At 46.7% G+C, this 16470-nt stretch overlaps 1 protein-coding gene across 1 annotated transcript; it reads right to left on the reverse strand.

Annotated features, from left to right (window-relative positions):
* Window positions 1-120: 120 nt before the first annotated feature.
* mntb (MAX network transcriptional repressor b) lies at window positions 121-14528 on the reverse strand. The gene is made up of 6 exons (XM_071542760.1): window positions 14266-14528; window positions 10925-11501; window positions 10760-10801; window positions 10237-10348; window positions 3533-3725; window positions 121-3187 (listed from the first exon to the last, which is right to left on the reverse strand). The coding sequence occupies exons 1-6, from the start codon at window positions 14336-14338 to the stop codon at window positions 2379-2381; spliced, it is 1806 nt and encodes a 601-aa protein (XP_071398861.1). The 5' UTR covers window positions 14339-14528; the 3' UTR covers window positions 121-2378.
* Window positions 14529-16470: the final 1942 nt, after the last annotated feature.

Consider the following 16470-nt stretch of genomic DNA (forward strand, 5'->3'; position numbering starts at 1 on the left):
GGATGTGGCAGCAGAGGGAGCCATTGCATCAGAGTGAAGTGGATGAAAACCTGAATTGCTCTCTGTTAAGGTAACCCAACCCCCATCCTCCCCCCCACCCTTCCCCAACAGTGACTAGAAGCCTGTAACTGAATGTTTGGAGTAGTTACCAGTGGTTATAAGGGACACACCGACGTGCTGGAAGGATGGAAACATGACAAAGAACTGTTCGATGTCAGAAATTGTATGTAAGATAATGGAGTGTCCCTCTTTACCACTGGTGACCACTGTCCAAACACTCTGTAACAGGCCTTGGTCGGTTTAAAGAGATGATCTTAGGTGATGAACAATCTTAAACTTTCAGACCATTGCGATGCACAAGTGGACACTGGAGTTATGAAATGACATCGGCTGGTTTCCTCTCTTGGCCCAAAAATCCCCCAGTGTGGACACTATAAATCTGTGAATGGATGCTTTCCGTTGTCAGAAATCAAACAAAGTTAAACGTACAGCCAGAGAAACCAGCTTGTCTAGTCTCATCTATAACTCCGTCCTCTGTGTGCACAGTCACAATCGTAGCGATCTGCCAGCATTAGACAGATCCAAGAGCCTTTTCTAATATTACTGCTATTCTTTCAAAAGCCCTTGGAAGAGAGCACAATGGACCAAATGCAAACATGGATACTGTCTTGAATGACGTTCGATTCTTGCGGCCCACTAGCCAAGAGGGACAGCACCATTCTACAGCTTTGCACTGTGGGACAGGTAATGACATCAAAACTGGAGGGCGTCGTCTTCATGCATCAGGGACAACATTAAAGATTAAACTCTGACTGCACATATAATCTTGTCTCAAACTTCAAAATATATGGAAAATCCCATCTGGCCAACGCTGAACCAATCTGGTTTGCCCATCTAACTTTGCCATTCTATTTTAGGACATCCTGACTGCTCTAATCAGACTTGTTGCTCACCATTTAAATCTGTAGTTACCTAGACTAACCTACCTAGGTGTTATCTAGAAGGGAACTTCCTGTCCAATGACTGACAGGCAAAGTCCACATTGCTTCAGTGACACTGATATGGGAACGCTGTAGTCATGGCTTCTTCACAAGGCCAGTATCATTCATCAGATGTAACTGTACATAAAGCCAACCACAGGGATTGTTACAGTGCTGCATTCATTCCTAATGGCCATATTGGCTTTAATCCGCCATGGCAGATTTGGTTAGGGCTGTAAATTTATCCAAATAGACAATGTTGAATAGCTAGTAAACCAGGAACATTTTGTTGTGTCACTACAGTCCTTCTTTAATGACAACAAGACTAAGAGTCTAACAGCCTCGCGACATTGAATTTTGTGGAAGCGTCCCTGCTGGGAATTGAACACGGGTTTCCCGATTGAGAGTCTGCAATCTAACTCCCTGTGCCACACTTTAACCCACGTGACCCAAAGTGGTGAACAGAGCAACCCACCAACAGACATTGAAATCCTTAGAGCACCTGCTGTCATGGGGGTAAAAATGACAAATTGGATTCTTTAGTGATATAATGCTTTAGCCATGTTTTGCAGAGGATTCTGTAATGTGGCCCCTGGTCCGGTTCACACTTGATAGAAGCATCGTGTGATTTATTATGATACCGAGTCTGGCTGCATTTCAGAATGACTAAAGAAACCCACTGACCACTGAGCTGCCTTCCCCCTTTTCTTAAAATGCTTCAGTGACATCATTCCGCCAACACCACACTGCGAGCTTGGCCCTTCAAGATGACATCATATGAATACCTGAATACAGAACTAGTACAAACCACCGCTGCAGTGGTCTCATCTGAAATGACTCTTTCATACTTTTTTTTCCTAAATGAGTGAATGAATAGTTAAGGTAAATCCTTGATGCCTGAGTATGAGCTGAGCTTATTATGTTAGTGCTTCTGGTTGTATGGGAAGAAGGAAGGAAGGATGGGAGAAAGGAAGAAAGGAAGGAAGAAAGGAGAGAAGGAAGCAAGCAAGGAAGGAGAGGAGGAGGCAAGGAAGGAAGGTAGGACAGAGGTCCTGTCTTTGCAGCAGGGACAAACAATGCAGTCCTATGTTCACAAACAATGGCCTGACCAACTGACTCTTTCAGGTTATTTCAACCCTACCATTAGAAACAGGTAAACTAACATAGAACTGTGACCCAACACATCCCCGAAGATATTAGTCACAGGTTGACCAATAAAACAGTTGATGTTTTTTGTTCATTTGAATCCATGCATCTGTCAGAAATGCTCCACTCTCACTTGAGACTGTGAAGGTCTGATCCAGAAGGTTTACTGGGCGAGCCCTGATTCTGTGGATGAATACTTCTGTCTTTTCTCGCTCTCCTTCCTTCCATCCCATCTATTTATTTTTCCTTCTTTCAGGCCAGTTTGAGTGTGCTGACAGGAAAAGGTGGGACAGTAACCATGGTGACGGGGTTGAGGACGGCAGCCTGTCCCACCAGCTGAGGGTGGGGGGCAAGCACGGCTGTGGGCTTCCCCAGGGACGGGCCCCCCTGGCTCACCACGGCCGCACCGTTCACATGGGCCCCGTTAGCATGAGGGTTAGCCTGGACGTGGGGCAGAGTGTGGTGGGTGAAGGTGTGAGTGATGTGGCCCACCATGGTGGGCTGGGAGACGGACACCCCCTGGGGGTAGAGGGCCGGGAGGTGGGATGGGAGGGGAGCCCCCAGATGTGCCACCGGGTGGACGGTAATGTGTCCGATGGGCTGGGCTGTGATTGGCTGGTGAGCGGCGGCGGCTGGGACCGCTGCGATCGCCTGAGGGGCGGAGGAGACGGGGCCGGGCGAGGGGGCGATGTGCGTCAGGTGCTTGTGATTGGCCGGCAGGCCGTGATTGACGGCCTGGATGACTGACGGGTGGGAGACGGCGGCGTGAGCGATGACGGTGGGCTGGACCTGCATAGCCGGGGCCTGGAGGGGATGAACGGGTTGGGCAGGAGTCGGACCGGGGGCCGGGGCGGGGGCTATGGCCTGAGGGGGAGGGGCAGCAGAGGGGGAGGGCGTGGTCAGGACGCCAGACAGAGGCAGAGTTGTGTGCTGGATCGACAAGTGAGGGGTGAGGAGCGGCTGGGCTTGCAAGATGGCCGGTGCCGGTTTGGGGAGAGACGGGGCTGCAGGGGGAGCGGAGACGTCCTCGTCCATGTCCTGCTCGAAGTTGTCTTCCCCTTCTGCAGATCAGAGGAGACACTATTAGTCATCAGATGATACCGTAAACAGTGCTGTGCATATATTTTTATGTTGTAAATCTAAGAATTTGAGCTTTTTCTGCTGTACTGTTTTCTGTCTCTCTGGTTAAGAACATCAGCTATACATCTAAAGTGTAAAGTTTGTGCCAAGAGAGAGTCCAGAGGCTAAACCCCGACCTCTAAGTGCCTCTACTGTCCTAGAACTGAATCCAACCAGAGCTTCCTCACCTCTGTCTCCCACTACTTTCCCACTGTCTGAACAAAGAATAAAGATTTACTAAAAAGGTGAGTGGACTGGCTACTCTCTGTCTGTGTGTGTCATTGTACCTGAGGCGGTGGAGGTGGAGGCTTGGTCATCTTCTGGCTGGATGGTCTGTCGGAGCACCCTGTCGATCTCCATGACATCCATGCACTGGCTCAGCTCGTTCTTCAGCTCGGCCAGCCGCTGCTGCGTAGCGATCTTTTCCCTGGCCAGACGCTCCATCTCGTGCTCGTACTCCTTCTCCTTACGCTTCAGAGTCTTCCGGGGGGGAGGAGGGGGACACAGACATGGTCTAGATGAGGACCACTAGCACGTAAAACACGCTTAACCGTGTACACACATTACTCATAGACATTCAATGTATAATCAGCAAAGGTGAATGGTACATAGTTGACACCATGGTCACATTTGTGTACATACAGAACTTATGACTCACTAAGGAGTCATTATTCTCTGAGACAGAATGATAAACTTATTTGAAAAATCTCAAGTTCAGAGAATGACTTGTAACAGAAGAAGGAATTGAGATCAACACACTTAGCCACTCCCTCACTTCTTCCAACTTGCGCAAGTCTGAAACACAACCAAGAGTTCTCGCTGAAATGCAGTTCCAATCTCCTCTCTCACACACAAACATGCACACAAGCGAGAATGCATGCATGTAAATACAAGCATACACACGCTACTGCTTTCTGTATCATTTAGTTAAGCTCCTCCTATTTCCTGGGTATCATGCTTATGTTACAAGAGAGAACGGGGTCAGAGTGGGAGTTAACATTCTGCCGCCTTCTGTTTCAACCAATCACACAAGTCCAAAACGTCCCCACAACTTTGATGTCATTGGATTGCTGTAGCCTCTGTGAACGTTACAGTATGGGAAAGATCTGAATGAATGAAATTACAATTCCTAGCACAGCCTTCTCATGGACTATACTAAGTAGTATTCTGCATGTGTGTGTATATGAATGACAAGTGAAAGCAAGAGAGAGAGAAACGCAGAATAAAGAGAAACAGAAAGAGAAAGAAACAAACAAACAGAGAGAGATTTATAGAGGGAGAGCACAGCTTTCCCAGCCAAACTACTCGGTCTCTGTGACCCAGTTTCTGTGTGGGTCAGCTGACGGATGAACACCAAAACAGAACGGCAGGCTAAGGACATTAACACAGATTACTAGGGAGGGAGGAATGAAGGAGAGGGAGGGAGAGGTGGAGGGAGAGGTACAAGAGGAAGATGGGTGGGTGGGTGAGGGAGGGAGGGGAGAGGATGGAGACCCGGGAGAGAGGGGAAACGGAGGGAAAAGGAACGGATTTAGGGTTTACAGTGGGAAATCACACCAGCCACCAGTCAAACGCTGATGAGTTTTTGCTGTGCTTGGTTAGTTTCACTACATTACCAGCAACTTTTTGCAGGAACCATCATTCAGAGGGCCCGTTCTATTCTAAAAGTCCAGCCAGTTCGTTGTAGTGTCCCAAAAAGCGTATTTTGGGACACGGCAGCCTCTGTGGCCGAGCAGAAGAAGAGTTAGTTTCCTGCCATTTAGGTAAGGCCGAGGAAGAGAATAGGAGAAGGATGAAAAGAACAGCGGGGGAAAGAGGAGAGAGGACAGAAAATGAGCATATGGGGACACATGATCCTACTACAGGACACCCAGTTCAGTGAGCAAAGCTGTTTACTCTCCGCAGGCACGTGATGGCTCCACACGCGAGCCCAGTTTCCTCTCCGCACCCTTCCAAACGCAGAGTTGTCTTTGACAGCAACTACCAGGTCAGACGCAGTGAACTCTTCCCACTCATAACAGCTCAACACCTCCCCTCCAATCTGTGCCTCCCGTTTGTTTTGGTTCATATCGTGCTTGTGCTGCTGAAGGTGCTGAATAAACTTCTCATACATTACTTCAGCAAGACAAAGCATGACACTGCTGAGTGCAGCCGACGGTCGGATATTCTTCAAAACACAAAGCTTTTCTCTTCTGTTTGTCTAGCCACAGAGGAACAACAGCCGCATGTGTACCTACGTGTGTGCGTGAATGTACACAATTTCAAGGTCTTGACGAAAAAAAACCAGACACCACTAGTCCCACAGCAAATCACCAAGGAAACAGCTGCCACCCATAGCCGTTTCCTTGGCAACCTCATCCACAAGGATTTGGCTGCTTGAGCGGCAGTTTGTAGGAGAACATAAGGCGCGATCTAATTGGGTGAAGCACAGGGGTAATTACATATAAGGAGTGATGTGACTGGGCGTTTGCCAGTAGGGTGCTTCGGTTCACTCCCAACCCCCTCCCTCCCCTCCCTCCCCTCCCCATTCCTTCCCCTCCCCTTACATCCCCTGCTCCGTCTCCTTCCACCCCCCTATCCATGGCTCCCTCGGCACCCTTCCCCCCTCCATTTTTTTTCTCCTCCTCCGCTCCATCTAAGTCTCATTTACCCTTCCTCTTTCAACACTCACTCTCTAATAGAAAAAGGTGAAAATGACTCAGGTGTTACAGTACATCTGGCCTGACAGGTGTCATCTTTAGCCTTAATAGAATATGTAAATGTGAGGACCCGTCGTCTTCATCAAAAGGTTGTTATCAGGACAAAGCAGAAGAAGAAAAGCTACAACAACTGGAATCTCCATTAGCAATGAATGGAAGGTATGTATAAAAAAAAAAAAATTAAATCCTGAAAGCTCACATCACTGCTCCATCATCCATAACAATTAAAAAATAAGACCAATATATTCTGAATTTGATTGGTTTTGTCCGCATGTCACCTCCCAAACAAGGATGCAGTGCGCTGACAGAGCAAAGACCACGCAGACACACACACACACACACACACACACCCAACGCACACACACACTCCTATGCAGACAAACGTGGAGGAACAGGCTGCCTACAGTGCACTGGCCACCTGCCGCCTGTTGCTATGGTTACCTAGTGTTCTAAAGGATAGAGACAGTCGGGAAACACAGGACGAGAGAGAGAGAGAGAGAAAGAGAGAGAGAAAGAGAGAGAGAGACGGGGATGAACAGAAGAAAAGGCTGATGCAGAGGGAGGTTAAAAGGAGTGTAAATGAAAAAAAAAAGAGATAAGGATGCCACTGCTAAAGGTCTGCATCTATTCCTCTGTTGTCGCCGTGGAAACGCATCACCTGCTGCACATGCCCAGAGGAGCACACTCAATGAGAACACACAGCACACCCAGTATCTCTCAGTGTGTCTCTCTCTCTCTCTCTCTCTGTGAGCAAGAGGTGCAGAGCGGAGCGGGGTCGGGCGGGCGGCGGTGACGTCATGAGGCTCGCGCTAGCCATGTGCTCACATCTCACATGGCTCAGGGAGAGGGAGGGAGACGGGCAGACTTACAAGAGCGATTGGAAGAGAGAGGGTGGGAGGAAAAGAAAGGGGGGGGGTATGGAGAATGATACAGAGTTTGGGTTGGGTATCGATTGAAACGCCCTTTGGGGATGAAGGAAAAATGAAATCCAATCCTAAGAATCACATATTTTAAAGCTTTTCATTACCTTGAAATCTTTAGCGACACCAAGAATCGAAACAGTAACGAGATGGGCAGCATTTTTTTGATAGCTACAAATAGTCTGGGTACGCAGAACTAGGCTTGCCAATATATTCTGCCAATATTAGGCAGAATGTTATTATTATTATTATTAAATATTGGATATCAGCCAGTCAATGTGATCCACTGCCAATATGACCACAGCTTTAAAACTGGCAATGATGTTTGATTTTCTTTGCACGTTTTAATTCAAGTGTTCAGTGATGTTTTTTTGCAAACTAATTCTTCATTTAAAAGGTAGTAATGTATTCCAGAGTTTATCTTTCTCAAAGAAGCATACACACATCCACATGGGTAGTAAAGATGAAAACAAAAAAGGAAAGAATTCCTGCACACTGCTTGTGTGTTCACAAGCACGATTTCTTTTTCTATTCTTAGATGCTGTGAGCACAACGTTCCGACTGAGACTGGTCTTCCTCAAGTCTTTCCCAGAGTATTACCAGAGTTTACCTGCCATTGACTAGGTGAGGTGGGTCATTCTGCCTTAAGGTGCTGCTAACCCACCTAAAAGAATTTCATTAGTCTGGGTTTCAATGTTGAGTTTTAGTGTCAAATGGTCTAAATACTGTTTCAGAGACTTGTTCACCCTGCCCAGAATAAAATTCTCTGGGGAAACACTGAATACTTCGCCACAAAACACCGGCGATTGGCAGTTTTGATAAAAATATTGGTATTGGCCATCGAAAACCCATCAGTCAAACCTTGAGCAGAATGCCAGTGGGCCAACAGACCTCTACAGTATTGATCTCCAATTGATCAGGACAAGTCTATCTGTCCATGTGATCAGTAGGGATGTAACAAGTTTGAGACACAAGATTTTGTGACACATTTCGTGATTTCAGCTGCAGTCTAATATTTAAGAAATGGCATTCAAATCTGTATTTTCTCTTTTGCATGGTTTGAACACTAGAGAGTGCAAGGTAAGCACGTTTTAGCTTAGGTCATCACACTTCCAGTGAGCCCAGCTGAACTCAGAGGAGACAAGATGGACTCTGGCAAAACTGAAACTGAAAGCTCTGTCATGTTGTAAGTCTGCTGTGTGGCAGCATTCTGGGTTTCCAATTAAAGATGAAAACAGCAATAAGACAACTGATAACAAAGACAAAGCCTGTCTGCAGTATAGAGAGTCTTGCCTTACAGGTAACACTAGCAACACATTGCATCATGAACAACATCATAATAAAAAACTCCAATCACCGGTATCTGGTTAAATGTTCTGTTTGAAGCTTGAATATGGTTTCAGATTTTTTTTTTTAAAAAGGAGCTGTTTCTCTTTGTTTCTCTGTTACTTTTCTAGTGAGACATTTCCCTGGTGGTGCACATGTACACTGTTTTTTTCTTTGACTCTTCAGACTTATTTGGGGATGAAATTGGTCTTAAATGTTATTTGAAGTGGTAATAAAAAGGTCTTAAAAAGGTGTTTTTGTTTTCCCACAGAAATATAAAGGGATTTTTTCAGTCATACTTGTCCAGATTATGTTCAGATTCAGATTTTGCTCAAAATATTGAGATAATGTCAAACAGGGAATCCAGTAAGGTGAACCATTGAATATATTGTTACATCCCTCAGGTAAACAAAAAAAACAAGAACAGGAAAAGCACGGTGCATTCCTTCAAAATCCTCAAAAAAAATAAAATTGGAAAGAATCCTCCCTGTCTATCTAATATAACTGCTGTAAATGGGTTAATCCACAGATCAGAGGTACAGACAGAGAAGTGACCAGTTCATCTGTGACAACCTATAGGCATCTATAACCACTCTATATTCCACATACACACACACACACACACACACACACACACACACACAGAGCAGCGTCAGAGCGAGAGAGACAGAGAGACAGTGACAGAAAGACAGAGAGAGAAGGCCATGTTCCCAGTCCCACTACATGTTAACGTGATAGTGGGTAGGTAGATAGTGATATAGGGTATTCTGCCCTACAAAGCCAGAGAGTCGCAACTGCATGAAACTGCAGAACAAGACTTTCCTAAAGTTTATCTCCTTACTGGACTGTATGCATGTCATTTAGCAGCATTCATGAGTATGATATCTGTTGATTTTAACTCTAAACCCTCGTCCTGACATTTGACTATCAAAATACAAAAAGTAGTTCCTGCTGTTTGCCTTTGTAAAGCAGTATTGTAAAGTTTCCGTTCATTCTGCCTCCACTTCCTGCTCTCCTTAATGACTTTGTTTTTCGATGATTCCCTAGCCCTACCTACATTCCCTTGTACATCAATTTTGGTGACTGGAATGACTAGTCTTCCTTAAGATAGTTTTGAATGTATAAAATCAGGCTGTGCAGCGCAGATTCCTCCTCCCTCAGCACCATGTCCAGCCCCAGGAGGTCGACTCAAGACTTGACTCTTGCAACCACAACATCCTGGCCCGACGTGTTTTGATCTTTGACAAATTCTCCCATCTCACAGCCTAATCTAACTCCTGCCGCTGACTCCCCACAGCTTGCGCCATGCAATTTAAAATCCTGCAGCTTCAAGGCTTCAAAAAGGAACCACTGCTATCTACCTCCAGGCTACTGTTCACTTCCATCAGAGTTCCTCCCTCATCTACCTTTGTAGATTGAAATCTCACCTCTTCAGGCTATACAACCCACACACCACTGCCCCCCTATCTGCAATATTACTCCTCTACTTACCTTGACTACTAACTTTTTCTATCTCTGCAAGGAGTTAACCCTTTATCCTTTTTTAGTTGCTTAGTTCTTGGTATTGCTGGTACTCTCTCTATTAGTCAGCTACTTGAAAGGATGGTGTTGCACAACATTTCCACAGAATAAGAGCTAAATGCCTTAAATGCAAATGAATGTTCTCAAGAAAAGCTCTTTCAAAACAAAGCAGTGCTACAGGAAAAAGAAAAGATCATTCCATTGTATAGACTCTGGTAAACACTGGATTTATTCAGCATTTTCTTCTTGATTGATTTTTCTTGATTGAAATGCTCACAAGAGACTAGCCAGCACACAATTGTTTTATGCTTAACAACACAGCCTGTGTTTGCTGGTTGCAGAACTGATCAATGAGAGGCCAGAGAAAGATGAAAACAAGAAGCTAGTACAGCCTAACATGGTGTGTTGGACTTAACAATATTGTAAAAGGCTAATACTGTGAGTGGATACCTGGTGGTCAGGCAGAGAGGAGTCGGATCAAAGCACCAATTCAGGGAAAGCTGAGAGAAAGTTTTGGGACTCTACCTGTATGTAACGCAAGGCGCTGCGGAGAACGCTCAGGTTGGAGGTTTTCTTTTCATCAACGTTTGGAACATTCTTCTTCAGCGTCTCAAAACACTCTTTCAAATGCGCTCGCCTGAAGGGCCGAGAGGCAGAAATAAGAGAAAAGGCACACTTTATGTCAGCGTGGATAAGGTTCTTATTGGCTAATTGGTGCCTTGGAAAAGATTCATTATTGATTATTAAGACGATAATTTGCTTGAGAGGCTATCCATGATCATATCGCTGTGAAAACCTCGTAACTCCAATGTTGGTGATTTTCATGTTTTCACTTCACTTGAAGGATTACATGGTTCTCTGTGGGTTGAGAAAATTCTGTGACCCTTGGGCTTATAAAACCCTCTCAAACCCCCACTGGATAAACTCAGAAATACGTGGTGGTCAAGCCAAAAACAAGGCTGTTTTTCTTCCTGAAAAGTTTACATTTTGGAGATGCGAGGTTTTGACCCGACAGCAACGATTTGCAAGTTCACAAATTGTGACCAACCTGTTCTTCTCCAGTTTGTTGTGCACCTCTCTGGTCCCCGCTCTGAAAGCATAGAAAATAAGTGATCAGATACAAAAGGCAAACCAATTGCCACTCCAATTTGTCACTTTTACACAAACACACACACACACACACACACACACACACACACACACACAAACTGACCCTCCAGGTCGTCTCTTCCCATCCATTCCCCTCATGTCCTCCACGGTCACTCCATTAGGCCGCGGCTGAGATGTGGGCGGAGATTGCTGAGGGACCAGTGCATGCTGGGAACCAGAGCCAGTAGTGCTGATGGAGGTCGGGTATGGAATCTGAACCTGAGGCTGTGATTGGCTGGGCTGTCCACTAACCTGCTGTGGACTGGTCTCTAACTTAATCTGGGGGGCGCACAACAGGTGACGGGCGGCTGGCTGCTGTGGAGGGGAGGAAGCGGTCTTGCCTGGCGGGGAGCTGTTGAGCGTCGTCGCCGCGGCGGCAATTGGCGTAGCGAGGGGGAGGGGCGGGACCGAGGGCGTCGCCGTAACAACCGGGACCATGGGGATGACGGCGATAGGGACTTGAGGAGGTGGGAGTGAGGGGGGTGGAGGGGCGGGGGAGGGGTGCAGCTGTTGACGGTGAGCGTCATCCCCCCAAGTGACGTGGTTGGCTCTGATTGGCTGGGTCGATGAGGTCACAACCTCCACGCGTCTTGACTCCGCCTCCCTGTTGAGGAGCACCTTCTCTTTGCGCTGCTCCTCCTCTGTGGCAGGGCAGGAAGAGAGGAGGAAAGAGAAATATAAAGGAGTGGGCCGAAGGAAAAGACGGGATAAAGAAAAGGAAGACAGAAGAACAGAGGATGTGGGTGGATATAAGGGGAGTGGAGACAAAAAACAGGAAAGAAGAAATGTGAAGGTTAGAAATGTGACGATCTGTCCTCAGTTTAGCTGTAAATCACAAAAAACATATGATTGAATATTTCCTGTGGTTAGCCCACGTGTGCAAATGTAAAACGAAAACATAGCAAAGACGCCATACAGACACAAAATGTCTATGAAGGGTTTAATTTCATAATGTTATACATCCACTGTGGAAAAGTGTCATTACCTGAAGTTCCTCAGTCAACATGAAATATAGAGAATCCACTCACAATCCACACACTGTTTAACTGTTATTTTATCAACCAAGGACTTAAGTTTCCTTCTGGCCTTCAAGAAGTACCATAATTTGTTTTACCAATCACTCTGTCAGAGTGTGTGTCACTTTTTTCAGATGGTGGATATCTCATTTTGGAATGAAACACTACACACACACACACACACACACACACACAGTGACGTCATCATGGAAGCAGACAGCGCGGAGGGAGACGTGACCAGAGAAAATGTGTCTGCATCTGCTTCCTCACTGCAGAGAACACCCCTCCGTCTGCCCTCTGATTGGACTGTTCCAACGTTAAGCATGCTTCCACCCCTGGGCGACGGCAGGACGGCCTGCTGAATGGGAGTGGCCGGTTGTCAAGGAGCCACTCAGCTGGGTCAACTAGCATTGGCACCATGACAACATATGAGCGGGTGGCATTAGACACTAAATAAAGAAACAAACATAAAAACATTCATACTGCAGGTCAGGAAGTGTCCCCACGCTGTCCTAGTGTTGACTGCACACAGGCACACACACACACACACACACATTAAAGAATATGAGTGAGTTATTACACAGCACAGCAGACAGACAGGATCACCACTCAAACTAAATCTCAAGGGCCCTCAGTTACTATGGATATAGCAACACTAGAAACAGACGATCCCAGGGATTCCTCAAACCCACACGACGCCGACACACAGCCCAGGCATTACCATTATAAAACAAATCAAACACAACATGCCAACACAACATGCCTGCGTGCCACGTTAAGTAACATTTTCTTTTTCTGGAGGAGATGGCACACCCTTAATGACATAACTGCTTTTCATCCAGGGCAACGGGTTCACCTAGGAGCAGGACTGCAACATTATCCTGTCTGTCCTGCTAAATACTGTGATCACGAATAGCAGTAGGAAATGAAATGAAATGTTTATTGCCAATATTCCTCCATTTTTAATTGAGGAAGTTAATAACAATGTAATTAGAAACAAGTCATTGTGCAATCCTCGCTAGGAGTTCATATCTTATTGCTCAACTATTCTGGTGCTCGCTCCTTTTATCTACTCAAGGCCTGCAGTGCAAGGCGGTACATGTAACTCCCCCTTTTTGTGAGAATTTGTGAGGATTACGGTTGGTTTTCCTCTTCTTGGAGTACAGTCCTTAATACATGCACACTATTCAGCCATGCTCCAGATTGCAACTGCACGCAAACGTAAATTACATAACTTCTGCATTGACGGAGGCGGAGAGAGAGGGGGGGGGGCAGGGGGAGGTTGCCCTACTTACCCCCCTCCCTCTCTCTGTGTGTGTGACCTGCCACTGTCAGTAGGCTGAATGGGGAGAGCGTGGAGGAGGGGGGCAGTGTGCACGTGGTTGTTGAGGGCGGGTCCAAGCACGCGGTATGTATGCGGGGGGGGGGGCGGTGTTGATTAGTCTGACACGTCATCGGGGGGAGAAACAAAAAAAAGGAGTGATCATCATGTCGATTATGCGCTGGGGGGTGGAGGGGGTAAACAGGGTCGGTGCGGTGGTTTTCTTGTTCCCTTGACAACACGTAGGTTTTTAATAATTAGGGGACCAAAGAACTACACTCGCGCGCGTACATACACACGCGCATATACACAAACCGACCGAGCGCGCGGGGGCCCGCCCCAGTGTGTCATAAGATAGCTGAGCAATGTCAGGGCATTATGTAAAGAGCAAGCCTCTCCTCGCCACCGCCCTGCCGGCCCTCGACGACAAAAACTGGGGCAAATCGATTCCAAAGGGGCTTTTTTAATGAAACCTTAGAATAAATTATTCACTTTTATAACACAAATGTACATCCTGGAGATATTAGACCTTAACCGGTTCCTTTGTTTCTGCTAGGACTTGTGCAATGCAATTAAGTAGTAACTAAACAGCTACTTCACAACGAGAATAAATAGGGAGCAGCAAGGCGCAACACGCCGTTGTCTGACAGGACTCTCTTTCTCTCTCTCTCTCACACACACACACACACACACACACACAGAGAGAGATAGGGACACACACAGAGTGAGTCACTCGGTCATACACACACACATCGAGAGCGCGCAAAGTAGTTCGGAAAAACAACTTTGGCCATTTCCGCATTGAGGGAAACAAAGTGTCCAGTTAACCGACTGGGAATTGACGTTACTTTGCATAACTTGTCTTTTATCCCGAGCACAGGGGCAGCAGACGGAAAACTGCATTCGCTTCCGTTCTCCAGCTAGGCGGGTCAGTTGAAATGCATGCCCAGCTCTGATAGTAACGGGCTACGGTCGCCCAGAACCAGCAGTTTAGGATTTAACTGACAGTATTACAAGTCGCTGTCATGTACCGCACGTTCCGCCCGGTTGCTGTTCGCCACAACTTACCACGTGTGATCTGTTGTTGCTGGGCTTGCCATTCCAGATATCTGGCCGCCTCCAAAAGAGTATCGATGCTCATTGCGCGTAACCCCTCACGGTAGGCGACCCGGTGGCCCGGGACGGAAGGAGGAAAAAGACCGAGCGGTAGTCTTCCAGGAAGCACCGTGTGCACGATTACTCCGCACGCCCGAGCCTTTCGTCCCCGTGTTTCTCCTCGAAACAGACGGGATTTTTTTATCAGACCAAACCGAAAGTAGATCCTCGCATACGTAAAAGATGATTGCAACAAGATGGCGATGCGAGCACGGGAATACACACAACAAGGCGAGTCGTATTCTAGGTAAGACCCACCCTCCCGGATTCCTCCCCGCCCTGTTACTACAACCTCCGGCAAAACATGGACACCGGAGTCTTCCACCGCGGAGACAGCCTACGGTTTCAGGGCGAGTACCGGCCCGGTGGCGGAGGCAACTGTTATCCCCCCAAGTTCAAGTATTTCATTTCCTTCTACATGTGGGATGTTGTCTCTTCCGATTAAACGTTTCTCTGACAAAAGTGGCTCTCGGTGTAAACATACACAGCGCTCCGAAGGATCCGCGGAGCAAGATCCCGTTCGTGTGATCCGACCTCCGGGTTTCTGTTCGAGCCGTTGGCCCGCAGCGCATTAAAACCGATCTGCGCCAGCGGGCCAATCAGCGTTCAGAACAACAAGGCATGGTGCTTGTCCACATGGGCACCCGCCCGGCCCGAGCGCGGCTCATTTGCATGGCGAGAGCGTGACTAGCCACCCTGCTGTCTCGGGACCAGGCCTGTCAATCAAACGAATGAGAGGGCGTGGCTTACTGGTATATATGGGAGAACACTGTGAAGTAATGGATCACATCTGACCAAATAGTAGTTATTCAGTAGGTTAATGGATGTTGTTTCTCAATAAATATTTTTTATTTTAAATATATATATATATTTGTAATCGACTTTCTCTTTGCCTTCCCTTCTTATTTTTAATTTGTCAGGCCAGTCTTCTATATCTCTCTTATTTTTTAATCTCACACCCACTGTTTGTGAATAAATGTGTGGCTCTATTATATACATACATACAGTAAATTAAGTGTGTGAGAGTGTGACTGTGTGTTTGTGTGTGTGTGTGTGTGTGAGATAGAGAGAGAGAGCAAGTGTGTGTGTCAGAGAGAGAGAGAAGCACACAGTCATTTTTTAAAATTATGATGGCTTTAAAACAGTGTGTTTGTATATATACACTGTATGTATAGATGCACGTATGTAGCATATATGTGGCTGCATGGTAACAGTCTTTGATTGGACACAGCTCAGCGGTATATACCCTCCACCACATCACAGGATCTGACTGTCTCAACCAATCAAAACAGCAGCTCAGAAGTGCGTAAGGGCTGCTTTCGCCACGGCGTGCGTTACACTTGCACCTACACACACATTCACACGGCGAATAAGGCAGGCATGCCCATGCTAAACCTGCTAACATCATTACTATGTAGATTGACGGCCCACAAATTAGTTTATGTGATAACCTACAATTTGTCAGTGAACAGGCTGAAGGTGCTGACGTAAGCCTGTAGATCCCGATCTGATCAATAATGTAATGTAACAACCCGAAACCCAAGAAGATAGAAATGATAAGAGAAGCATGCGTGTGTGTGTGTGTGTGTGTGTGTGACAGAGAGAGAAGGGTCATTTTGCAACAGGCCCAGCAGCATGGCAGCATGCATGAGAGACTGAATGAGGCAGAAAAGGAGGGAGGGGGAAAGGGAAGAGGGGAGTGATGAGCTTCTGCACATGTTACGCACATGGGCTGCATGAAAAAGTCCATAGGGAAGTACACATACAGAGAGAGAGAGAGAGAAAGAGAGAAGGGAGGGGGAGGAGAGAGGAGGGTGTGGGTTGGAGAGGCAGGGAGAGTGGGAGGGAGCGAGGCAGGATAGACTGACCCACTTAGAAGTGCTGCATCACTGGTGGATCTATAGAGCAGAGAGAGAACGAGGGAGCGATGCAACACACAAGACTACAAACAGGGAAATGGCTCAGATAAAGAAGAACAGTGTGTGGCATCACAGACATGAGGGGAAAAGAAAAACAAGATCAAACTAAGATATTAAATATATATTATCCTTAGTTATGGACTGGTTTCCTGAATAAAGAAACAGCCGATGATACACTGAGTGAGTGTGCAGAATTTTA

Source organism: Centroberyx affinis, unplaced genomic scaffold (genome assembly GCF_046629955.1).
Source record: "Centroberyx affinis isolate AG114_WGS23_722 - 3 ecotype Tasmania unplaced genomic scaffold, CSIRO-AGI_Caff_v1 ptg004178l_1, whole genome shotgun sequence".
In the NCBI taxonomy this organism is placed as follows: Eukaryota; Metazoa; Chordata; class Actinopteri; order Beryciformes; family Berycidae; genus Centroberyx; species Centroberyx affinis.

Coding starts and splice junctions, on each gene's coding strand:
- mntb (XM_071542760.1), bottom strand. CDS start 14,338: ATGAGCATCGATACTCTTTTGGAGGCGGCCAGATATCTGGAATGGCAA. Junction 10,349..10,759: donor AACAAACTGGAGAAGAACAG/GTTGGTCACAAT, acceptor TCGGCCCTTCAG/GCGAGCGCATTTGAAAGAGT. Junction 3,726..10,236: donor GCGCCTTGCGTTACATACAG/GTAGAGTCCCAA, acceptor CCCCCCCGGAAG/ACTCTGAAGCGTAAGGAGAA.